At 44.6% G+C, this 27886-nt stretch overlaps 1 protein-coding gene across 1 annotated transcript in view; it reads right to left on the reverse strand.

Moving 5' to 3' along the window:
• LOC106606720 (cytohesin-3) overlaps positions 1-27232 on the reverse strand; it is a 52394-nt gene extending 25162 nt beyond the window's left edge. The window contains exon 1 of the mRNA XM_082976401.1: positions 26838-27232. Coding sequence (XP_082832527.1) covers positions 26838-26856 — 19 coding nt within the window. The 5' untranslated portion in view covers positions 26857-27232. The remainder of the gene's footprint in view (positions 1-26837) is intronic.
• Positions 27233-27886: the final 654 nt, after the last annotated feature.

Raw genomic sequence — 27886 nt, forward strand, 5'->3', positions numbered from 1 at the left:
AGAGTAGATACAGAGAGAGGAGAGAAATAAATAGAGTAGATACAGAGAGAGAGAGGAGAAATAAATAGAGTAGATACAGAGAGAGAGAGGAGAAATAAATAGAGTAGATACAGAGAGAGGAGAAATAAATAGAGTAGATACAGAGAGAGAGGACAAATAAATAGAGTAGATACAGAGAGAGGGGACAAATAAATAGAGTAGATACAGAGAGAGGGGAGAAATAAATAGAGTAGATACAGAGAGAGGAGAGAAATAAATAGAGTAGATACAGCGAGAGGAGAAATAAATAGAGTAGATACAGAGAGAGAGAGGAGAAATAAATAGAGTAGATACAGAGAGAGAGTGGAGAAATAAATAGAGTAGATACAGAGAGAGGAGAAATAAATAGAGTAGATACAGAGAGAGGGGAGAAATAAATAGAGTAGATACAGAGAGAGGAGAAATAAATAGAGTAGATACAGAGAGAGGAGAAATAAATAGAGTAGATACGGGGGGGGGAGAGCAGAGGGGAGAAATAAATAGAGTAGATACAGAGAGAGGAGAAATAAATAGAGTAGATACAGAGAGAGGGGAGAAATAAATAGAGTAGATACAGAGAGAGGAGAAATAAATAGAGTAGATACAGAGAGGAGAGAAATAAATAGAGTAGATACAGAGAGAGAGGAGAAAAGAGAGAGAGTGACAACGCAAGAGAGAAGATATATACTACAGACAGATAGAGAGAGAGATAGCAAGAGGGGGACAGAGAGATAAATAAAATAAATCAGAAGGAAAAAAGACAATAGATACCACTACCACAAGACAGCCAAGCTCAGAGAGAGGAGAGAGAGAGAGGAGACAGAAGAGCGAGAAGAGAGAGAGAAGAGAAGAGAGAAGAGGAGAGAAAAGAGAAGAGCAGAGAAGAAGAGAGAGCGTTCTCTTCTCTGTGTTACTCTGGCTCTTTAACCAGGCCCATAAAGCCAGTGATTGTGGATTAGATCGCCCCCCCAGGCAACCTACGTCTCTAATGGGCAAAGCAGAGCGCCATCCCACCTACTTTACCTCAAAGAACCCAGTCAACCAAAAGAAAGGGACAAATTGTCTGGGATTGATGGCCGCTGTGTTCAGTGACAATACCCCTGCTGTGTGTATGCATGTGGAAATGCTGGGTAATCTGATATCATCATTGTGGATGAACTGCTGCTGTAGGCTATACACCGTCAGCCTGGGTATCTAATGCATTATACATGAAGGATGTGTGTGTGTGTGTGTGTGTGTGTGTGTGTGTGTGTGTGTGTGTGTGTGTGTGTGTGTGTGTGTGTGTGTGTGTGTGTGTGTGTGTATCCCTTTCTTCCACCTCCAGTCTGATTCCCTTCATCCACTCCTCTCCCGTGACCAACCAGATCAATGTGATCTCCAAGGGTCAACGAGGTCGTCACAGAGGTGAGAGGTCAGACACCCCTAGGCAGGGTCAAAGTGCTACTGCTACTGAACGGTCACTTAAGGAACTCACTGCTGCAGTGTAATCAATTATACAGACCAGTGGCCACACACCACACGCCATGGGAGACTTCCTGCTTCACTTCCTTTTAGACTGAAAATAATCACTTATTCTACACACTCAGGGCTGAGCACTAACTAGAGCTCATGCAACTCCAAATCTAATCTGAATTATGCATTGATGTCAATTGGATATTTGAGTGGAAAGTTTGAATTCTTCAATATTTCAGACCCTAAACTAATTGAACTAGGAAGTCATCTTGATCTGAGAGAAAGGGTCTATTTTCCAACAGACACGTTTGTCCAAAGTTTCCCGGTGTTCTGCTTGTTATCAAGTCTTTATAATAATCTGTAGAGGAGATCTGAGCCCTTATTAACAAAGTGTCTCGCAGTAGTGCTGATCTAGGATCAGGTCCTTCCTGTCCATATAATCTTATTCATTATAATCTAAAAGGGATAACTGATCCTAGATCAGCACTGCTACTCAGAGATGCTTTGTGACTACTGGCCTGGTTCTGATGGGCACCATGATATTAAGATCTTATGACTTATTCAATTTGACATTTTATTTATTTAGCAGACGCTCTTATCCAGAGCAACTTACAGTTAGTGTATTCATCTTAAGGAAAGCTAGATGAGACAACCACATCACAGTCATGTTTTATGTACTTATGACTACATGATCATCCTCTCCTCCACCTCCTCAGTCAGACCTCTCTCTGCCCTGGCGATCAGTCACAGTCAGGGGTCTTGAACCAGGAACAGACAGGGAGACAACATGCAAATTCTCCACGCCATTGATAAACCAATGTCATTCATCTCCTGATCCAAGTGACGCTGTGACGCACTCGACCCTGATAGAATCAGTACAACTGTTGGAGTTGGACTTGGTGATCCCCTTTGTTGGATCAAGTTGGAAAATCTCTCTGGAAAAGTTGCAGACACAGTGGCGCTGGGCTAGCCTTGTCCCAGATCTGTTTGTCCTATCTTGCCATGCTAAGGTTTGGCTGGCTTGGCTTCGAAACTGCTCTGTTATGCTGACCATGCTTCCCCCAGCCTGGACGTGCATGCCTTTAGCCCCAAGTCTTGTAACTGCTAGCTATGCTAGCTAAGGCTACTTAAGGCCCTTTGCATAATGCACAGCTGTCTCTGGCTGCCGGTATAAGATAGATAGTGCAGATAGAGAACATTCTCTAGAGATTCTAGAACACCCTGGCTGTATTCACAGTGTCTCAGAGTAAGAGGGCTGATCAAGGATCAGGTCCTACTATCCATAAAATGTTTTATTAATTATGATCTAAAAGACAAAACTGATCCTAGATCAGCACTCTTAATGTGGGAAGCTGTGTGAATAGAGGCCCTGGAGTTCTCTCTTGGACAGTGACTGACATAGACAGAGGACGAGACAGAGGTCAGATCCATGCAGGGAACAGACCACTATTGACCGTTCCCTAAGTCAGATCTCTAACTCAATCTCCTTGGTAGCGAGAGGGAATACAAAAGCTGCCCAAGCATACTGATCCCCTGGTTGTACTGCAGAGGGAGATCGACGGCAGAGGCGGACATGTTGGAGTGTCCCTTGTGACATGGTTTCATGGTTCCGTGGCTAAAGATAGATAGTGACAACTCTATCTGGCTATTATAGAAACAATGGAACACATGGACTTTTTGACAACAAATACAATTTCAACTACTAAACTTAAACTTAACCTTTAGGCTACTCTCACCTCAACCCTGACCTTACCTTTGACCCTAACCCTCGATTAAGAGCACATAGCTATGTTAATAGGCTACTATTGTCCTTTCTAGCATGGCCATCTAGTGCCTACTGTGACAGCAAGGCAAGGGAACAACTAATAAACAGAGCCAGTGGAGCCACTTCCTGATTTTCTCCAGGTCTGCACTGTGACAATGAAGAGAGGATGTCTGCACTGATTAGGCCCACTGACTCTGGTCCGCCGTAACAATAGTAGCCACACAAACACAGGCTGGGTTAAACTAAGTTCACATCACGGCTAGTTCAGGAACACTTATACAAGCGCTCGCCATAGTCTCCTCATTGTGTTACTATAATCATGGAGAAATATGTGCAACAACACAGCTGAGACTGTTGAATGATGTAAGTAGGTTGAATAAGTGTGTCATGGAAGACAAAACCTGAAACATAAGTGTCTGAGTCAGGGCTGACCTGAACCGTACCGTGCTAGCTGGATATTTTCTTCTCACATTGAGGTTCCAGCAACTATGGTGGAAGCATAACCAGGCCAGCTTGGTTTGTCTCGGCTCTGTACTGGGAATATGGTATTATAGTATTGTTACGACCTCACGCCTAGGACCCAGTCAAATACCACACAATCTGTCATTAAGTGTCCTGCAATATCACTCAACTGTTCACAAAATAAAAAACATCTATAACCCAATTTGTGTTCTCTTGCATACATACCCCAGATCTGAGTCCAGCTCTGTCTCGGAGTTGAATACATAGCTCAGATCTGAGTCCAGCTCTGTCTCGGAGTTGAATACATAGCTCAGATCTGAGGTCCCAGCTCTGTCCTCGGAGTTGAATACATAGCTCAGATCTGAGTCCAGCTGTGTCTCGGAGTTGAATACATAGCTCAGATCTGAGTCCAGCTCTGTCTCGGAGTTGAATACATAGCTCAGATCTGAGTCCAGCTCTGTCTCGGAGTTGAATAGATAGCTCAGATATGAGTCCAGCTCTGTATCTGAGGGTCAGTAGTGGTCAGTAGGACTGTGTTGTTGGCTGAAGCTTTACAGCTACATTGCCCACTGCTTTTAGCTGGTTGTTTTCCTCTCTCAGTTACAGGTGTGATGGCAGGTCCTTTGACAGCCATCTCTCTCTTATCCTCTCCTTTCATTCTTTCACCCTCTGTCTTTCTCACTTTTTCATTATCTCCCCTTCCTCCAAACCTCTTCTCTGTTTTTAAATATTTTAAATCACTATTCTTTTCCTTGTCTTCCTTCTCGTTCACTCTTTAGTTCTCTCTCCCTCCATCTTCCTCTCCATCTTTCTCTCCCCTAATTTTTCCTGGAAAACTCTTCACTATAAGCCTTGTCTCATAAAATAACGTGTGAAACTTTCAAAGTGAGCCATGTTCTTTCGGAGGGCTCCATTGGCTATTTATTAGCCTCATCTCCATGGTAATAGTCAGGAGGATGATGTGGTTCTGGCCTGACCCACCAGACCAGTCTAGAGAATGCTGCAGCTTCTAGTTTATAGCCCCATTAAGAGTATTGCAACTTTGATCAGACTACTGTAGCAGTAGCTCCTGTGTAGAGTCAGACTGAATGCTCTTAGGACCCGGCAAAAGCTGTCTGCTGCTTGCCTGCTTCAATAACCCTTCTCCAAAGTTCAATACACAGAACGGACTAAAGGGTTCTATGCTCAGAACCCAAATAGTTCTACAATTAGCACCCAGACTTCAGACCTAGTAAATCATTCTGTTATCGGAACCCAAACTGTTCTAAAGTCAGAACATAGAGTTTAGACCATCAGACCCTTCCCCAGCAAGGTTTTTTGGTCAACACCCAAACAGTTCTCAGGTCAGAACCCTCTCCCCATAGGAAATAGTTCTACACTCTGAATCCTCCCCCGCCAAGTGTTCTACAGTAATATGTAACATGATTAAACCATGCGCTAACCTCATCCACAGTCTCTCTCATTAGCATAACAGTCTCATGTCTCTGATATTGTTATTGGCTGCATTGATTTAATGCCAGTCATAAAGCACTCTGATTTACAGTCTTCTCCTGTTTAAACAAATGGCTGAAGGGAATTTCCATCACCATCACTGAGCGAATCATGCAGATGTATTTCAACAGGCTCTAGGATAAACCACTTGTTTTTTCCCCTTGTGAATGCGACCTCTATTTCACTCTATCGTTCAATTGCTTGCTCTCCCTCTCTCTCCCACCATTTCAAAGTAAATCAAAGTCTTTAAAATGAAAGTATTTTCTAGCACCAAAAAGCACACACACACACACACACACACACACACACACACACACACACACACACACACACACACACACACACACACACACACACACCTCCTCTGTGTAAATGGAGACAACAATTTCCCACTGCTCTCCCTTCGGTGCATGGACCTGCTAAGCTCATCAGTCAGTCTGCTAAAGTCATCTGATCTGAAAAACATGTTATTGTACTGGGACTCCTCATTTACTGGAAGACAGACCTCACCTCACCTAAGGTACTACACTGAACAAAAATATAAACGCAACATGTAAAGTGTTGGTCCCATGTTTCATGAGCTGAAATAAAGGATCCCAGACATTTTCAAATGCACAACAAGATGTCTAAAATGCTGGGCACTAATTTGTTTACATCCCTGTTAGTGGGCATTTCTTATTTGCCAAGATAATCCATCCAACTGACAGGTGTGGCATATCAAGAAGCTGACTGAACAGCATGATCATTACACAGGTGCACCTTGTGCTGGGGACAATAAAAGGCCACTCTAAAATGTGTCACACAACACCTCAGATATCTCAAGTTTTGAGGGAGCGGGCAATTTACTTATTTAGCTAGGCAAGTCAGTTAAGAACAAATTCTTATTTACAATGACGGCCTAGGAACAGTGGGTTAACTGCCTTGTTCAGGAGTAGAACGACAGATTTTTACCTTGTCAGCTCGGGGATTTGATCTAGCAACCTTTCGGTTACTGGCCCAATGCTCTAACCACTAGGCTACCTGCCTCGCCAGCATTGGCATGCTGACTGCAGGAATGTCCACTAGGGCTGTTGCTAGAGAATTTAATGTTTATTTCTCTACAATAAGTTGCTTCCAACGTCTTTTTAGAGAATTTGGCAGAATGTCCAACCGGCCTCACAACCGCAGACCACATGTATGGTGTCGTGTGGGCAAATGGTTTGCTGATGTCAACGTTGTGAACACCCCATGGTGGCGGTGAGGTTATGGTATGGGCAGGCATACACTACCGACAACAAACAAAATTTCCTTTTATCGATGGGAATTTAAATGCACAGAGATACCGTGACAAGATCCTGAGGCCCATTGTTGTGTCATTCATCCGCCACCATGTTTCAGCATGGTAATGCACGGCCCCATGTCACAAGGATCTGTAAAAAATCCTGGAAGCTGAAAATGTGGCAGTTCTTCCATGGCCTGCACACTCACCAGACATGTCACCCATTGAGCATGTTTGGGATGCTCTGGATCGATATGTACGGCAGCGTGTTCCAGTTCCGGCCAATATCCAGAAACTTCGCACAGCCATTGAAGAGGAGTGGGACAACATTCCACAGGACACAATCAACAGCCTGATCAACTCTATGTGAAGGAGATGTGTTGCGCTGCATGATGGTCACCAGATACTGACTGGTTTTCTGATCCACGCCCCTACCTTGTTTTCAAAGGTATCTGTGACTAACAGATGCATATCTGTAGTCCCAGTCATGTGAAATCCATAGATTAGAGCCTAATGAATTTATGTCAATTAACTGATTTTCTTATATGAACTAACTCAGAAAAACCTTTCGAATTGTTGCATGTTGCATTTATATATTTTGTTCAGTATAGTTTGCTTCAGTTGTTTGGATTGTCATTGATTTACACAAAAAAATATGCATTGTAATTTTCTGATTTTGTGCAACTCATTCTTGCTTTCATTTTTGTATTCAACAGCATATTTCGCTTGATTGCGTCGGCGACAGTCACTCGCTGGGAATGTTTGCTGTCATTTCTGCTATTTCTGAGATCCAAACATTGCCCCAAATAAAAGGGGATTTCAACATCAAAACAAATGCATCACAACACAGCTGTTTAATGATCAAAAAGCACCAGAGGCTTGAAGCACAAATCGCTCCCCCTGTAAGCCTAAACCCACCCCGACAGCAAAGCGCACCAGCCACAATGACTTATTCATATGGAATTAAACAAGATCACCGTTTTTACTGCTAACGTTTGCCAAAAATCCACATTAAAGGAACGCTTCCGCTTCCCTTCCGGAGATGAAAACAGGGACGTAATTAGTCTATTTTTGGGTCATCATGTGTCATGCTCTTCCTAACAAATTAGATTACTCGTTTTGGCAGCAGGGTCCCCTGTTCTTTATCTCTACTCAGTTACAGGCGCTGACTGCAGTAGGGTTGCCTTTGATTACTCTTGATGATCCTCCTTTCACGTGTCACTTCCTGCGTATTAAAGGAGCGAATCACAGCATCAAATCAAATCAAATTTTATTAGTCATATGCGCAGAATACAACAGGTGTAGACCTTACAGTGAAATGCTTACTTACGAGTCCTTAACCAACAATGCAGTTAAAAAAAAAAATAATAATAAAAGTAACAAGTACTTAAAGAGCAGCAGTAAAATAACAATAGTGAGACTATATACAGGGTTGAGGTAATATGTACATGTAAGTAGAGTTATTAAAGTGACTATGCATAGATGATAACAACAAAGAGTAGCAGTGGTGTAAAAAGGGGGGGGCAATGCAAATAGTCTGGGTAGCCATTTGATTAGAGTCTTATGGCTTGGGGGTAGGCATATGTTGTGAATGACTATATTATGACTGTGTCCCTGCTTTCTTTTCAGTGCCCATTTTTAAAGAGAGTTTACAGTACATTTTTAGAGAGTTTTGCATGTTTTGAGTTGTGACCAATGAATTCCCCTTTAAAATACCCTTGCCATGAGTCTACCTCAGAGGGGCCTTCTTATCTTATCGTGCATGCACCATCCGGCTGAGGCCATGTCTCCTTTCCCAAGGAGAGACTTCCAGGGGGGAAGCTGGGTATGGCATGAGGGCATGAGAGCACAACCTGGGCCCCTTCTTTCCTACACATTGACTTAAAGGAGGATAGAGGGGATACTGTGGAAGCACCGTTCAGACCTCTACTACCGTTCTCTACAAAACATCCATATTGTTGTATACTGTATATCGCAGTACTTAAAATATAGAATACTTACATAAAACAAAAAAATTATTAAAACGAATTTAGACAATATTAATTGAAGCATTGGCCCTAGGCTGTAATTAAAGCAACCAAGGACTTTTGTCTGTATTGTGTGTCAGGCCAGACAATGTGTGAAGATTACTGATTGGTGCCGGCGAGGGGAAAGTAGCACATCTCACTAACGGAGCCTGCGGCGTCTACAGCAGCATCTACCATGTCACCCTACGACACAAATACTACAGTGTCTTAAAACGTCACCCTACCATAGGACGCACTACAGCGTCTACTCTACAAAGTCACCCTAGGACACACACCACTGATCAGAGAACAGTGTGACCGCTGGATCAGGCCGTTTAGGAGGCAATAAAACAGCTCCGGGGACAGTGACTGTGGATAATAATGGGAGATAAGCCTCTGAACCTCCAATGACGAGCAGAGGTTATAATTGACTATCAATCATCAAGTCATTTAGGGTCAGACTTTAGAGTAGGGGGTGGAGACGCGGTAAACGACTCCTTGGTGGTTGGCGAAGGAACAAGCGGTTGGAAGTTGTCATGCACGGAAATCTCTGAATTCCAATATGGTGGATGGAATATAAAGGCCTACTGGAACGGTTAGATCTCCATTGGGTTAGCTTTACAGCAGTGGATGACTGTCAGCACGTGAGAGTCCTGTATTCTATTGTGAGGTTCAGAAGCCTCATCCACACACTATCACTACTATTAGTCATAGCATTAGTAGTAAGGAAGTAAAAGAACAACACAAATGTTAACAGGGCCTCTCTTAGAACCCTCTTTAGAACCCCTACAGTCCTCCAGTGTGAGTCACTCAAGAAATGACTGGAGTGTATCTGCCACTGGCCAGTCGTCTGATACGGAGGCCCTGAGGAGACAAACAGAACAGAGCCTGTGAGGCTGAGGGAGGCTGCACTGAATGACTGAACTGTTTATATTGGGCTCTGGCCATCCAGACAGCGCATCTGGAAAAGAGCATGAGGGAGTATAAGAGAGAGAAAGACACGCTGGCTGCCAAGTAGGACTCTAGCTGCTGTTGCCTGCTCTCTGTGTTGTTCTGTGGGAGGAGAACAGCAGGATCACAGCAAACATGTAAAAAGTCGAGCTGGGATGACTTTATCACAGGGAATACGTGGGTGGTTGAGGTCAGTCAGACATCCTCTTTTTCTCTGGACTTTATTATATACAACTTTTTGCAGATTGTACGCCTCCACATAACATGGTTTTTTTATTCACTTCTCTAGTTTGTCTGGAACTGAGATGGTGATGAAGTTTACAGAGGTAGACATTTCAACTGTTACTAGCAGCATCTTTATGAGGAAGTGTTGAGAAATGCAGATTTTCTATTGGTGGAGCTAAAGTGCAGAGTGCAGACCTATTGGTTGCTATGTGATTTAGTATGGTACCATTGGGCAGTTAGTGTGGCATTTAAATGCAGCTACAGTAGTGAGGTCGACAGTAATTAGTTGATAATCTTTATGCTGCCTATAAGATATTAAAAACAAATGTTTGGCCACAGATTTCAAGAAAAAAAACATTTAATCCAACTGTTGCCATTTTCAGATATCAAAATAGGCCTACAAGATATAAATATGACATGGATTACATACAGTGCTGTGAAAAAGTATTTACCCCCTTCCTGATTTCTTATTTTTTTGCACATTTGTCACACTTAAATGTTTCAGATCAAACAATTTTTAATATTACACAAAGATAACCCAAGTAAACACAAAATGCAGTTTTTAAGTGATCATTTTATTTATTAAGGGAAAAAAGCTATCCGAACCTTCATGGCCCTATGTGATAAAGTAATTGCCCCCCTTGTTAAATCATGAATTTACTGTGGTTAATCACATTTTTTGGAAAGCTGAGTTCAATTTCACTAGCCACACCCAGGCCTGATTACTGCCAGACCTGTTGAATCAAGAAATCACTTAAATAGAACCTGTCTGACAAAGTGAAGTAGGCCAAAAGATCTCAAAAAGCAAGACATCATGCCGCGATCCAAAGAAATTCAGGAACAGATGAGAAACAAAGTAATTGACATCTATCAGTCTGGAAAGGGTTACAAAGCCATTTCTAAAGCTTTGGGACTCCAGTGAACCACGGTGAGAGCCATTATCCAGAAATTGAGAAAATTTGGAACAGTGATGAACCTTCCCAGGAGTGGCTGGCCTACCAAAATTACCCCAAGAGCGCAGCGACAACTCATCCAAGAGGTCACAAAAGAACCCACAACAACATCTAAAGAACTGCAGGCCTCACTTGCCTCAGCTAAGGTCAGTGTTCATGACTCAACCATAAGAAAGAGACTGGGCAAAAACAGCATCCATGGCAGAGTTCCAAGGCGAAAACCACTGCTGACCAAAAATAACATAAAGGCTCGTCTCACTTTTGGCAAAAAACATCTTGATGATCCCCAAGACTTTTGGGAAAATATTCTGTGGACTGATGAGACAAAAGCTGAACTTTTTGGAAGGTGTGCGTCCCGTTACATCTGGCGTAAAAGTAACATAGCATTTCAGAAAAAGAACATCATACCAACAGTAAATATAGTGGTGGTAGTGTGATGGTCTGGGGCTGCTTTGCTGCTTCAGGACCTGGACGACTTGCTGTGATTGATGGAACCATGAATTCTGCTATCTACCAAAAAATCCTGAAGGAGAATGTCCGGCCATCAGTTCGTGACCTCAAGCTGAAGCGCACTTGGGTTCTGCAGCAGGACAAATATCCAAAACACACCAGCAAGTCCACCTCTGAATGGCTTAAAAAAAACTAAATGAAGGTTTTGGAGTGGCCTAGTCAAAGTCGGGCCTTGAATCCGATTGAGATGCTGTGGCGTGACCTTAAAACGGCGGTTCATGCTCGAAAACCCTCCAATGTGGCTGAATTAAAACAATTCTGCAAAGAAGAGTGGGCCAAAATTCCTCCACAGCGATGTGAAAGACTCATTGCCAGTTATCGCAAACGCTTGATTGCAGTTGTTGCTGCTGAGGGTGGCACAACCAGTTATTAGGTTTAGGGGGCAATTACTTTTTCACATAGGGCCATGAAGGTTCAGATAGCCTTTTTCCCTTAATAAATAAAATCATCACTTAAACTGCATTTTGTGTTTACTTGGGTTATCTTTGTGTAATATTTACATTTGTTTGATGATCTGAAACATTTAAGTGTGACAAATGTGCAAAAAAATAAGAAATCAGGGAGGGGCAAATACTTTTTCACAGCACTGTATTTTGGGGAAATAATGAAAAATGGTAACCCCCTCTAGCTACAGTAATACCCCTCAATTATCCTTCAAAACACATTAACAATTTGATATAAATTACAATATTTTGATATAGTCACACTGTTGCATTCAACCCACCTGAACCCATGTCACATCCAGCTGTGACCCAGCTTCATAGAGCTGAATATTGGGGTAGCCAGATGTTGAGAAGATGCAGTCATGCAAAATAACATAGGATACAGGAAATAATATGAAGCTTCCTGTTTGAAGAGATCCAGCTGGATGGAACTCAGATGATCTGTATGAAGTTCAGTAACGCTGGGTTCATATCTACTGTATGTATCTATGATTTGAAAATGAAAAGATTGATCCATCACTAATCTATAATAACCATCTGGTTTCCTTCCTGGGACAATAAGATAGGAGAGTGGAAGAGACAAAGGTGCTCAAAAAGGCTTGATACTCCAAGAAATAAGATCAGTACCTTTCTTGATGATCCAACATGGTGGTTCTGTTGCTGTAAACACAAGGGTTTAACGTGCCACTGTTCTCATTATGGCTCTTTGAACATTTTTAGGCATACAGGGCTCAAGTGCTTCTCCCTTTCTTGAGAAATTGAATGCTGATGATGATTTTAAATAGTGAAAATTGTATTTTATCTAGAGGAAGGACAATAATCACTGTCTTCTTATTATTTACAGCCACCTGTACAGTTTGTCAAGTCTTCAGATAAGTGAAGTATCATATTTACTGAATATTTCTCCCTGCGTGTTGAATAAATCCTAGAATTACAAGGGAACGATATATTTTAAAGTGGAAAGTGGGAAAACTAGTGGAAACAATTTACAGCCTCTGGAAAACAAATATAATCATTCCATCCAGGTCCAGATGTTGGTAATAGTCATTTTCTCCATATTCACCCTTGGAAACAACTCTAAAGTATAACCATTTCATTTATGGACATCTCCCACCAGTGCGTCTAGCTACACATGGTATTGTCTACCACCTCATTCTACAGTAATAATATCATGTTAAGCTATAACTAATCTAGCCATCAAACCTCTGGTGAAAAATCAGCAATGACAGTTTGCTCTGCTAAAGCTACTCAGAGAACACCATGATGTTAGTGAACTTGGCCATCGTCTATATATTTGGAGTATCACTTTGACACACATATGGAGATCCTCATTGATGTCTGTGGGATTGTGGGATCTCATTCACGTAATGTATTTCCGTAGCTAGTGACCCCTCATAGGGAGGGAGGGAGGGCTTGTTTCATAGTGTTTGTGTATTCCAGCCAGAGATATGATGTGACGTGACAGAGGTGACAGGAGATTAAATGTGTGTGTGAAGGGACCCATGCCTCAGAGCCACTGTAAATCTCTGTCTACACCCCGAGGCACTCTTGACTGTGTGTGTGTGTGTGTGTGTGTGTGTGTGTGTGTGTGTGTGTGTGTGTGTGTGTGTGTGTGTGCGTGTGTGTGCGTGTGTGCATTACTGCATGTGTATTATTCCCCCCCAGGACAGCGTCTTGATACAGCTTGATATCTAGCCGCTACTGTCCTTGTGAAAAGGTCTCGTTATCAATGCTCTCTTGGACATCTGCAGGCCCATTCTTCAGCCTGTCAGGCTGACCTAGTCCAGAGAGCCTGAGTAGACCGACCTGCCTTGGAGGCCATTCACATTTCATTTCACGCTTCCCACCATGAAAAACATTAGTCATTCTTTCTGCTCTCCTCTCACAAATCCCCACACAATGTAGTGGAGAGGTTTCAAAGGCCAATAGAATACGTTAGGATCCTCCGTATTGTATCAGCAGAACAGATACAGGCTACACACAGTGATTCACTACACTGCACTGCAATGTACATCCCCTTCAGTACTTGAGATTGTCCCACTGTCAAGACGACTAGGCTGGTCCCAGATCTGTATGTGCTTTAGCCAACTCCTCTGATTATCATCGGCAGCGTTTTTCTGGATCAAAAGGGGTTTAAGTGGTGGGCGTGGCATGGGGAGTGGCAGGGGCGTGGCAGAGTGCGGTCGGCCTTATGGCGCTGCTACATTATAGAGAACATTTTAGAGAACATTTTAGAGAACATTTTAGGGGCCCCTATCTTGGCGCCATAGATCCTTTTTAGCATTTTTAAGTCAATTTCCTGCAATTCTACACCTTCTGCCATGGAGCTGAGAGAAATTGTTGCAGTTTTAAAGCAAATTTCCTGCAATTCTATGCATTTTGCTATGGCTAATCCTGTGTTATTTTGCTCAAACATAAAAACAAAATGAATACTGATAAATTCATTGTTTTGGGAATTTTCAGTTCTCCTTGACTGCCTACATATTATTTTCAGTTCTCAAAGTGTCACAACGTCGACTGAAGGTGGCGCCACTCCCCATTCGGGCGGCGCTCGGCGCCGCCGGCCTACTAGCTGCCACCGATCCTCTGTTCATTTTCCTTTTGTTAGGTCTAGTTTAGGTTTGCACCTGTGTTGTGTTAGTTCATTAGTGGGGGGTTATTTAGTCTTTCTGTTTAGGTTTGTTTTTTGTGCGTTTCGTCAGGTTGGTTAGACTGGGGTTAGGTGTTTTTCCTCTGCCTGTGTATTTATAAGGCTGATGAGTTTGTGCTGCTCCCCTACTTTGCTTTCAGGCTCATACTGTTGTTTTTGTATTGCTGCCCTGCCTTGCCTGTTTTTGGCTGTTTGAGGATTACGCCCATTAAACGTGTGTTCACGGACATTTGTCTCCGGCGCCTGACTTCACCCCTCCTGCTTCCTTGAGTACCCCCTTGACACAAAGATTATTGTATTCAAATATATACGGGTCCATTATCTTTTCTACATAATTGATATCTGGTTTTAATCATTTAAGTTAATCACTTAAATCTTTTTTCCATCCTGAAAATGTTTTTCTGACACTGTTTGGACTTCAATGGATTACAATGGCAGAAAGATCCCTGATTGGTATGCCGTATATGTAGTCAGGGGACTTTGTTAAATCAGATCAAGGATCAGGCTTCTCATCTCATTATTGACATGGGGAAAGTCTTGGTAACACTTTATTTGGATAGTCCCAAGGAGATGGTTTGTAGATGTTCAGTAGATGTTCAATAACTGTCAACATCATGTCAACTAACTATCCACTAACCCTAACCTTAACCCTTATTCTAAACCTAACCTTAACCTTAGTAAGTGTTTGCTTATCAACATATAGCGTGTTGATAGTATGACCATCTGTAGACCATCTAAATATAGTGGGACCAAAGTCTCAATGTAGTAGTGATGTACATTTCCTGTATTTGTGAAGAAAGGGATGGTTTCTCATCTCTGTCATGTTTGTATCCTGTTTGGTGTCTCTCCATTCAGCCCACATCTCCAGTTGGATGTAGGAAGGTGACAGCCAGCAGCTCCAGTTGGATGTAGGAAGGTGACAGCCAGCAGCTCCAGTTGGGTGTAGGAAGGTGACAGCCAGCAGCTCCAGTTGGGTGTAGGAAGGTGACAGCCAGCAGCTCCAGTTGGGTGTAGGAAGGTGACAGCCAGCAGCTCCAGTTGGGTGTAGGAAGGTGACAGCCAGCAGCTCCAGTTGGGTGTAGGAAGGTGACAGCCAGCAGCTCCAGTTGGGTGTAGGAAGGTGACAGCCAGCAGCTCCAGTTGGGTGTAGGGAGGTGACAGCCAGCAGCTCCAGTTGGGTGTAGGGAGGTGACATCCAGCAGCTCCAGTTGGATGTAGGAAGGTGACAGCCAGCAGCTCCAGTTGGATGTAGGGAGGTGACAGCCAGCAGCTCCAGTTGGATGTAGGAAGGTGACAGCCAGCAGCTCCAGTTGGATGTAGGGAGGTGACAGCCAGCAGCTCCAGTTGGATGTAGGGAGGTGACAGCCAGCAGCTCCAGTTGGATGTAGGGAGGTGACAGCCAGCAGCTCCAGTTGGATGTAGGGAGGTGACAGCCAGCAGCTCCAGTTGGATGAAGGAAGGTGACAGCCAGCAGCTCCAGTTGGATGTAGGGAGGTGACAGCCAGCAGCTCCAGTTGGGTGTAGGGAGGTGACAGCCAGCAGCTCCAGTTGGATGTAGGAAGGTGACAGCCAGCAGCTCCAGTTGGATGTAGGAAGGTGACAGCCAGCAGATCCAGTTGGATGTAGGGAGGTGACAGCCAGCAGCTCCAGTTGGGTGTAGGAAGGTGACAGCCAGCAGATCCAGTTGGATGTAGGGAGGTGACAGCCAGCAGCTCCAGTTGGGTGTAGGAAGGTGACAGCCAGCAGCTCCAGCCTATGACCCTTAATCCACTAACTGTCCCCGTCCCTCCAGAGCTCATCTCCCCCATTTGTTTAAGCATGGAGAGGGCTTGCAGCAGCCGGTAATCCTCTCCATCTACACACAAACACACACGCACAAATGCACACACACATCAAAGCACATACACACACAATTAACTGCTATCTCATCCTGGTCCATGGGAGTGGGAAACCGTGAGATACTGTACACACAGCTGGGGCTGAGCCCTCCACCACCAACCTACTTTGGCTGAGTACTATATACATGGTAACTGCAGCATTCACTTTGCTCTGAATACTCCTAAACACTCACTATATATACAGTACACTCATAAAGCCACACACACACACAGGCAGGTCATGCAGAGGGTCCCTGTTCGTCATATGGCTGGCCCCGCTGGGTACTGACTATGAGGTGTTTTGCTGTGACAAACACAACCAACACATATATATACATATACATACATACATACATACATACATACATACATACATACATACATACATACATACATACATACATACATACATACATACATACATACATACATACATACATACATACATACATACATACATACATACATGCATACATACATACATATTGCTCAAAAAAATAAAGGGAACACTTAAACAACACAATGTAACTCCAAGTCAATCACACTTCTGTGAAATCAAACTGTCCACTTAGGAAGCAACACTGATTGACAATAAATTTCACATGCTGTTGTGCAAATGGAATAGACAACAGGTGGAAATGATAGGCAATTAGCAAGATACCCCCAATAAAGGAGTGGTTCTGCAGGTGGTGACCACATAACACTTCTCAGTTCCTATACTTCCTGGCTGATGTTTTGGTCACTTTTGAATGCTGGCGGTGATTTCACTCTAGTGGTAGCATGAGACGGAGTCTACAACCCACACAAGTGGCTCAGGTAATGCAGCTCATCCAGGATGGCACATCAATGCGAGCTGTGGCAAGAAGGTTTGCTGTGTCTGTCAGCGTAGTGTCCAAAGCATGGAGGCGCTACCAGGAGACAGGCCAGTACATCAGGATACATGGAGGAGTCCGTAGGAGGGCAACAACCCAGCAGCAGGACCGCTACCTCCGCCTTTGTGCAAGGAGGAGCAGCAGGAGCACTGCCAGAGCCCTGCAAAATGACCTCCAGCAGGCCACAAATGTGCATGTGTCTGCTCAAATGGTCAGAAACAGACTCCATGAGGGTGGTATGAGGGCCCGACGTCCACAGGTGTGGGTTGTGCTTACAGCCCAACACCGTGCAGGACGTTTGGCATTTGCCAGAGAACACCAAGATTGGCAAATTCGCCACTGGCGCCCTGTGCTCTTCACAGATGAAAGCAGGTTCACACTGAGCACGTACCAGATGTGACAGAGTCTGGAGACACCGTGGAGAACATTCTGCTACCTGCAACATCCTCCAGCATGACCGGTTTGGCGGTGGGTCAGTCATGGTGCGGGGTGGCATTTCTTTGGGGGGCCGCACAGCCCTCCATGTGCTCGCCAGAGGTAGCCTGACTGCCATTAGGTACCGAGATGAGATCCTCAGACCCCTTGTGAGACCATATGCTGGTGCGGTTGGCCCTGGGTTCCTCCTAATGCAAGACAATGCTAGACCTCATGTGGCTGGAGTGTGTCAGCAGTTCCTGCAAGAGGAAGGCATTGATGCTATGGACTGGCCCGCCCGTTCCCCAGACCTGAATCCAATTGAGCACATCTGGGACATCATATCTCGCTCTATCCACCAACGCCACGTTGCACCACAGACTGTCCAGGAGTTGGCAGATGCTTTAGTCCAGGTCTGGGAGGAGATCCCTCAGGAGACCATCCGCCACCTCATCAGGAGCATGCCCAGGCGTTTTAGGGAGGTCATACAGGCACGTGGAGGCCACACACACTACTGAGCCTCATTTTGACTTGTTTTAATGACATTACATCAAAGTTGGATCAGCCTGTAGTGTGGTTTTCCACTTTAATTTTGAGTGTGACTCCAAATCCAGACCTCCATGGGTTGATAAATTGGATTTCCATTGATTATTTTGGTGTGATTTTGTTGTCAGCACATTCAACTATGTAAAGAAAAAAGTATTTAATAAGATTATTTCTTTCATTCAGATCTAGGATGTGTTGTTTAAGTGTTCCCTTTATTTTTTTGAGCAGTATATATATATATCTCCACGGGGGAAGAGTATGAGTACTACTACTGCAACACCACAGCAGAAGCAGAACCTGCTGATCCCTCTCCTCACAACTAAACAACACATTCATTTTACATGATGAGGCTGTATTTTACACCAGAGAAAAAGTAGTTTGTGCAGATCTACCATGGCACAGAACACAAGGAGAGAGAGAGAGAGAGAGAGAGAGAGAGAGAGATGAAGAGAGCGAGAGACAGACAGAGACAGACAGAGAGAGCGAGAGACAGACAGAGAGAGCGAGAGGCAGACAGAGAGAGCGAGAGGCAGGCAGAGAGCGAGAGGCAGGCAGAGAGCGAGAGGCAGGCAGAGAGCGAGAGGCAGGCAGAGAGCGAGAGGCTGACAGAGCGAGAGGCTGACAGAGCGAGAGGCTGACAGAGAGCGAGAGGCAGACAGAGAGCGAGAGGCAGACAGAGAGCGAGAGGCAGACAGAGAGCGAGAGGCAGACAGAGAGCGAGAGGCAGACAGAGAGCGAGAGGCAGACAGAGAGTGAGAGAGACAGAGAGTGAGAGACAGACAGAGCATGGTCTACTCTACTGACATGCTGGTCCAGAATAAGCATTACTGTACACATCCTCTTATAGAGCAAAGGAGAGGAGAGGAGAGGAGAGGAGAGGAGAGGAGAGGAGAGGAGAGGAGAGGAGAGGAGAGGAGAGGAGAGGAGAGGAGAGGAGAGGAGAGGAGAGGAGAGGAGAGGAGAGGAGAGGAGAGGAGAGGAGAGGAGAGGAGAGAGCACTGAGATGGACAGATTATGTAGTACAGCACTATACTGTTGATTCAGTGTCCTGCCATCACAAATGCACAAAGTACATTTCTTTCCAGTAAGCTGCAAGCTCAAAAACCAACAGTGCATATCAAACCTGACGTGAAGACAAGACAGTGGTCAAGAGGATAAAAGCATTTTCAGGAAGATATACTCCTCACTCCAGCCAACACCAATCTATCCCTAGAAAAGTAACACCATTGTCAAAAGGATAAAAGTACATACTGGGGATAAATAGTCTCTGTTCTGGCCACCCCAAATGATCCATCCATTTGAAGGACCCATTTAGCCTGAGGAAACCAGAGGTTATAAGATCCTGTGTGTTTGGAGACAGAGGGGGACTGGATGTCCTGGCATGCTGGCTGGCTGTAGTGACTGAGGGTGGATACACCTTTTTCCTGCATCTTCAGCAGCTTTTACAATCTATGATCCCTTACATAACTGTTCCAGCCGTGCCTTTTCCTCCGCTCCACTCTGGTCGGCCTTCTCTTCCCTTCCCTTCCCCAAAAGCCAACATGTAACACATGCAGGCACGAATGCACGCATAGACAGACGCACACAGGCACAGACAGAACCTTGAACTTGAGGGCCGACAAAGCCCAGACTGGAGAGGGGGCTGTTCTTCCCGCAAATATTCTTTTCAACATATGACCCAGGACTCCTGGGAGTTTTTGCACGCTCTGAGAGAGAGGAGAAAAATAGAGCTCAATTTGCCTCACGCTTCCAAAATCCCCCTCCCACACACACACACGCTGCCCCCCCCCCCCCCCCACCCACACTCACACACCCCAAACCTCCGTATTGTAGGCCTGGTCTAGGTCTGTTTTTAATCTATTCAACCATTCTTCATGTGGAACCCTTTACTACGCAGCCCCGTATATCAGCCAGCCAGGGAGGGAACATGGACTGGAGAGGAATGATGGCTGTAGAACCTCTGCGTGCTCTCTCCAACACTAGGACCCTTCTGCTGGGACACAACAGTTCACAGATTCCTGCCACGCACACCGCACTCACTTAGAAACATTTCTTAGACCCCTTTTTTAAGATTGAGAAAACAGTGCTGAGGTTCAGGAGGATTTCCCCAGTCTCTCCTAACACAACAGAACACAGAGCGCATTTACGCAGCTACATCTACCCTTCAAACCCTATCAAATCCACTGAGAGAGAAACTGATTCAACTTCCATGTGGGCCCATCTGTCAATAATCCCAAAACTCCAACTTAACTAACTCCAATTTACTGTATAGACATATAACTGCACTCCACCATTCAAAATGTGGACTTGACATCATTCAGTCTCTCTTAAAAAAGAGATCATATCTCAATAACATTAACCTGGGTGAATAAAGGTTAAATGCAATAGAAACATCTGCTTGTTTGGACCTATAGTAGGGTGTGTGTGATAGGAACAGTGTGTTTTAAGTTATAAGATGGTGACTTATTGACTTGAAACCTCTCTGGCCACACACACACACACACACCCACTCAACCCATCCACCGTACAGTATCAACTCCCCTCTCTGCTGTGTCTGTTTGTATGATCAGATATTGAGCCAGGCCAAACAAGGTCTCTGTTATACAGCCAGCAGGGCATCAGGTTGGTGACAACCACCCAGCAGTCACAACACAGAGCCCAGCCTGACAGAGGTGACTCACACTGGGCTGAATCACACAGGGAGGCCTGGGTGGAGAACCAGACAACCCACCAATCAATGTATAAGATATATATTTAGACTGATATACAGTATATTTAGACTGGAAAGGAAATGGCTGTTAAACTCAGATAGAAGGAGAGAGAGGCTATGGGACGTAGTATTGACCAGTCTGGCTGACTGGTGGTGGCCCTTCAGGGTTAGGTTGAGAAGTAACTGATTGGGGCAGCAGTGGGTGTTGACCATGCCCACAGTCAGCAGCCCACAGTCAGCAGCCCACAGTCAGCAGCCCACAGCCCGCAGTCAGCAGCCCGCAGTCAGCAGCCAGCAGTCAGCAGCCAGCAGTCAGCAGCCCAGCAGTCAGCAGCCCACAGTCAGCAGCCCACAGTCAGCAGCCCACAGTCAGCAGCCCACAGTCAGCAGCCCACAGTCAGCAGCCCACAGTCAGCAGCCAGCAGACAGAGAGATGGAGAGACGTGGAACACATAGGCACTATTACCAATAAAATGTAGTCTTCATATTATTTTTGGTTGGTACTTTTTCCTTTGAATCCAGTTGTGGTAGTCTAAATCCAGACTGGCCTGCTGGGATCCAATCTATTTCTGCAGAACTGCAGTAGTAAACCAGAGCTGGTCCCAGCTCTGCATGTGCTTTAGTGCCCTCACTATTGTTGTCATGCCATACAGACACATTGAGAGCTTCCCACTGGGCAGAGGTCATTTTAACGTCTATACCACGTTGGTTCCACGTCATTTCATTAAAATGACGTGGAAACAATGTTGATTTAACCAGTGTGTGCCGTGTGGGTTGGAACTATAAGGTTCTATCTGCAATGATTCTGAGATAATTGGCCTTAAAGTTCTGAATGCTCATTGGTTTGACTGGTGTCATGAATTTTTATCTTAACAACGTGAATTGGAGTATTTACTGTACTATATAAGTAGAGAACATTGAACAGAAAAAGGCTACGTCAACAACTCAATTTTGACAAAAATGTAGAGAGAACCTTCTAGTCCCAAGCTCTTGACCCACTGATCAGGTCAGTGGAGCCCTGGGAGGGCCAGTCAGTTTGGCAGGCCACTGTGCTGTGACATACTTTGAAGGACTCCAGTCCACCTGAATAAATGGTGGATCGGCACAATGTGAGCTCTGTGCTGCAACAGAGCAAAGGGACGTCTTCTTGCTGGACCAGCTAAGCGTGAGCTTCTCTAAATTGTGGAGAGCTCATATAGTCATTGAACCGTGACCCATCAACTTTTCAGCTGCACTTCTCTTAGCTACTTCACAGAGGGTGGGCCTTGGGTAAACACGGAGGTCCAGAGACGCCCCATCTATTCCAAAGACCAAACGTAAACAAACAACCTCCTTAACATTCTCTGTCTGAAGCCATTTTGCCGTCCACAGAAGCAAGCACACGAGAAGGTCTGGGACCGTTGCTTCCTCCACTTCTATCCTGAATGTGGGTTGGTCAGAGTAGAGGGCATAGCAGGCCTTCAGGTCAAATAAATAAATACTGTGGCTGAGTGTAGTTGGTGCTTAATGTCCAATTCTTCATTAGTGCAGATGAAGGACAGGAGACAAGGAGACAAGCAGAGGAAGCCATATCAGACTATTGAGATACGCCTCCGAGGTGGAAGGTGTCTCGCCTCGGCTAGCCAGGAGCGTGCATGGCATAACCTCGCGGCTGCACGGGCACACAAGCGTAGCCAATGAAAATGGTCGGTTTTCGCACTGAGTAAACAGAGAGGTTTGTGGCCAAACATACACACACAGACACACAGTCCGTCGGTAGACATGCTGTGAACGTAACTAAAGGGATAAAAACACTGATTCATTCCATATGGTCTCTCACTCTACCAGTCAATGCTGTGCACACACACACACACACACACACACACACACACACACACACACACACACTCTCAAGTGCCACAGTTGAAGCTAGTAGAAATGACACTGCTAATAAACACACTGTTCATTTAATCTGTTCAAATGTTCCGCTCAGAATTGGTCATTAGAGTCTTCTGCTTCATGTAAAATGAGTGGATTAAACAAAGCAGCAGTGAGGCACCAATCAGAGCAGGTGTCTGAGGAGAAGCATCGTATTGTGGAGTGTCATGCATGTCAGACGGATTCAATCACCTTCGTTTCTGCTGCTGCCCAGAGTTTTATAACGCCTGTGTGTGTGTGTGTGTGTGTGTGTGTGTGTGTGTGTGTGTGTGTGTGTGTGTGTGTGTGTGTGTGTGTGTGTGTGTGTGTGTGTGTGTGTGTGTGAGAGAGAGAATGAGGAGTGCTCTGCTCTCTCCTATTAGGCCTCACTGGTGGGGATGAACACTGGTGGAGAGGAGTACAGCACATCACTACTACCACCCACAGTTAGCTAATCATCACATCACTACTACCACCCACAGTTAGCTAATCATCACATCACTACTACCACCCACAGTTAGCTAATCATCACACAACAGATAGGAGTTTTATTGAACGGAAATCCAGTAATAGACTGAAGAATTGATTAAGGAGGAATATGTACTCATCCCTGCACTGGCCTGTCTCCAACCTTCCCTCCTCTTCCTCCCTCCCTCCCTCTCTCTCTCGCTCTCTGACTCCCTCCCGCTCTCTCTCTGTCTACCACTTGATTTCTATCTGTTCTCTCTATTATCCTTTGGCCGCTCTCTCATTCTCCTACTCTCCATATCCCTCTCTCCATCTGGCCTGGCCTGGCCTGGCGTGCGTGCGTGCGTGTGTGTGTTAATCACACTGGCCCAGCAGGACTCCTGTCGACCGCCTCACACCCGGCGTGTCACAGACAGTATCCCATAGAGCAGAGCCAGGAACCATCTCTCACCCACTCTGCCCTGCTACCCAGCCTAATCACCTCCTCCCTGGGCTGTCTCTCCTCAGTGTCCCTGGTAAGCTCTGGTTCTGTTCAGGCATATAGTGTATATACTGTAGATCTCGGGTGAGGAGATCACTAATGATTGGTGATGATGATGTCCTTCATGTGTCCTAAATCAAGCCAAGCGTGCTAGACAATAAGCCCGGTGGTCTTTCTCTCTCTCTCTCTCTCATCAACTGTCTGCAGAACTGGCATATGTGGTGCTATGCGTATCCTTCCAGGACATACACACACACACACACACACATCCCCTCCAACACATATACACACACACACACATCCCCTCCAACACATATACACACACACAAACACACACACATCCCCTCCAACACACACACATCCCCTCCAACACACACACACATCCCCTCCAACACATATACACACACATCCCCTCCAACACCCACACATCCCCTCCAACACACACACATCCCCTCCAACACATATACACACACACACACACACACACCACATCCCCTCCAACACACACACACATCCCCTCCAACACCCACACATCCCCTCCAACACACACACACATCCCCTCCAACACACACACACATCCCCTCCAACACACACCACACAGAGATCCCCTCTATCACACACAAATAAACACACTGACACCTCTCTTATCATTCCAGACCACAATCTATCCTCTCTCTCTCTCTCTCTCTCTCTCTCTCTCTCTCTCTCTCTCTCTCTGTGTTAGGGAAGACTGCCGTGAGGGAGAGGGGGAACAGGGATAGGATGGAATGGGTTCGGTCTTCCTCTCTCGGCTGTCTAACTGTCAATTATCTCTGGTTGGCATCACAGGACCATACAATATGTCTGTGATGTCTGTCTATCGTGTCTGTCTGTGGTGTGTGTGTGTCTGTGCTGCTGCTGACGTCTCCCACCCACCACTGGAGGGGAAGCACTTTGATAGCAGCACAATGAGGGCTCTGTACCCTCTTCCCTCGCTCCACTCTGCCACAGTGAATAACATACATCACATAGCTCTGGACTAAACAGTAAAGGGGCCTAGCAAGAGCTGTAGATCAGTGTTTTCTCAAAAGGTGGGTCGGGACTCAAATAGAGAGATCCAAATTATGTGTAGCCTACTGAGCCGATTGTGCTTATGTCCACACACACACACACACACACACACACACACACACACACACACACACACACACACACACACACACACACACACACACACACACACACACACACACACACACACACACACACACACACAAAGCATCTAGTCATGGAACTGAGCCAGAGAGAGCACTCTTCAATTCGTCATAACTTTATATATCACTGAGCAATGCTTGAATTAGCCTTCCCTACATATGGAACGACCTGTTGAGCTTGCCTGGAATGTGTGTGTAACTGACCTGCTGACTTAAAGTCTTAATACAGTTTTTTATAATCACTTTGGTACTAATTTCGGAACCTTAATGTCATTTTTCAAAACTCTAGACACAAAACTCACAACCAATGATCAAAATGAACATTTTGCAAAACTCTTAACACTTTTTCCAATTGCTTGGATACAATACACATAAAGCTAAGATCATTTGTTCATTGAACTAAAATCACCTGTTCAAAATGACACAACTTAACATCAAAGTATTACCATTTCAAAATGCAATTCACACATTACATCTGAGATGACTGTCTATTCATTTCATTACAATGATCTAACTATCAATTGATACAACTGCTCAAAAATGATAAGTAACTGTTGCATTACTCTTAATGCATGGTTTTATGGAAACTGACAAACAATATTCCATGTTTAGATCATGAAAGTTTCAGGATAACGAGATCCATTGATACCAATTACCGTGGAACATGAACCAATTGGACTACATTATCTATGGATGTAATATTTCATCATCATTCTTTATTGGACACTGTTCCTATGTTCCCATGTGCCCCTTTCCAGACCATGTTTTCAGATTCGACATCGCTGTACACTCACCGGCCACTTTATTAGGTACACCTATCTAGTACTGGGTAGGACCCCCTTTTGCCTCCACAACAGCCTGAATTATTCACGGTGTTGTACGTTAAGAGATGCCCTTATGCACACCCCTGTTTTAAACAGCTGTTATTTGAGCATTTGTGGCCTTTCTGTTAGCTTGAATGAGTCTGGACATTCTCCTCTGACCTCTCTCATTAACAAGGTGTTTTTGCCCACAGAACTGCCGCTCACTGAATGTGTTTTGTTTATCGCACCATTCTCTGTAAACTCTAGAGACTGTAGTGCGTAAAAATCCCAGGAGGGCAGCTGTTTCTGAGATGCTGGAATCACCATGTGTGGCATCAACAATCATACCACGGTCAAAGTTGCTTAGATTACACATCTTGCGCGTTCTAATGTTTGGTCGAACAACATCTAAAGCTCTCTACTCTATATACTCTATATATTGAGTTGCAGGCAGCCACCTGATTCGCTGATCGAATGTAACCTTCCATGATGAGCTAAATCAGGTCACACATTTTGTACTACAATATTTAATGAATGTACGAACAACTACACAGTGAAACTATCGGTATCTTGTGTGTGGGTGATCTAAATGAATGTTCCTATGGTATTTCATGATAAATAAGTTATTTGAACCAATGATTCTGCAAGTGCAAGGTTCCTTTAAAGATATGAATGCACAATGCAATGTTTTGAACGTTGGACAGCCTGTGTTACAAGTGATGACCGTTTTGTGTTTTGTGTCAAGAGTTTTGAAAAATGACCACAAGGTTCTGAAATTTGTGCCAAAGTGACTGTTAAAAACTGTAATAAGCCAAGGGAGTATGCGTTCTGCATTCAGCCTCGTGACAGTGATGTATTCATACAGGCATCATGCCTATCCGCTGGAGTGTGACAGTCCTGTTTGTTCTTATTTACGTAGAATATAGGTCAATCCATATCCCTCCATCCTGCATTAGCGCGCTACACATCCACTGTGTGATGACTGATGGTTCTGTGTCAGATGACTTCTCATGGAACCATGAAACATGCTCATAACTGGGTGGCTATACCACACGAGTGAGGGTGAACATGTAAATTGTCTCAATGTAGAGGGATAAAGGTTCACATTCTAAATGCCTTCTATTTATTTTCGTATTCTTATTTTCTAACGTCATCCTTAAATCTATTGTAACATATAATATAGGCAGATTATAGTATTATTATTATTATTATTATTATTATTATTATTATGTGAAATATCACAATACCTCAATGTAAATACAGTGTTAACCTGATTGTTGTCATTAAACCGGCCTTGGGTCCTGCTGTAGCCTGCCGAAAATGATCCTAGTGTACACATCAATACATCGACACATGAAAGATAAACATGCGTGTGAATGGGATGTAACGTTACCTTGATTGTCTTCGTCCATGGCTGAAGGGGAAAATGCAAAGGTCCAAAAAACCAGGTAAGATCGCTGAAACTTGTTGTATGAATATGGGGTAAATTATTGAAATGCGCGTTTTAATTTGTAGGGTGCATTTGCAGACAGGTTGAAGCCGCGTCTTGTTTTGGGGGAAATTATTTTCTTGCCATCAATGCTTGAATCACGAGGCAATCCGCTTGGATATCCGTCATCAGTGTAGCCTATTTCAGATGGAACTGAATCGGCGACGTCTTTTTTCTAGAGTGATCGGTTGCATATTATCCGGCAGATACACCTTCACTCCACTAGCATCGGGAGAGTAGGCTATCCCATCCGAGCTCCACGACTCCCCTTCTCCACTAGACAGACAGGCAGCTTTCACTGTACGTCATCATTATCTGTCCCGCCCTGTGGAGCAACGACTACAAACCCGCCCTCATTTGACTGTACTGTTCACAGGCTGTACTGTATTGTAATCTGTGAGGGAATAACTCAATCAAATTTCTCAATGTTGCCGCCGTCCTAAAGTCACTGCATCTGGTTTCTTTCATTGACAAAGAAAATATGCTCATTTTGTGTGTGTGTGTGTGTGTGTGTGTGTGTGTGTGTGTGTGTGTGGGGGGGGGGGGGGGGCTCCCGACCAGGCTCTCAGTTTGGTGTGTGTGTGGGGGGGGTAGGGGGGGGTCCTGTTTGGGGCCCAGATGTCCAGACCAGGAAACTGTGTTTTCTTAGTTTTTCTCTCTTTCTCCATTTTCCACCGGGCGGACCAGTAGTTTTACATAGGTGGCGGATTCAAGCAAAGTATTCAACAACGCACAGCACACAGGCATGATTTGAATATTTTCTGTGCTACAGAAAATAGGCCATATGCATAATCTTAGTCAGTTTCTGTCATTGGTTAGCATGCTGTTGTTATTGAACCAGAGCATGGTGAATTGGTTAGCATGCTGTTGTTATTGAACCAGAGCATGGTGAATTGGTTAGCATGCTGTTGTTATTGAACCAGAGCATGGTGAATTGGTTAGCATGCTGTTGT

Source organism: Salmo salar, chromosome 06 (assembly GCF_965601325.2).
Source record: "Salmo salar chromosome 06, fSalSal1, whole genome shotgun sequence".
Taxonomy (NCBI): Eukaryota; Metazoa; Chordata; class Actinopteri; order Salmoniformes; family Salmonidae; genus Salmo; species Salmo salar.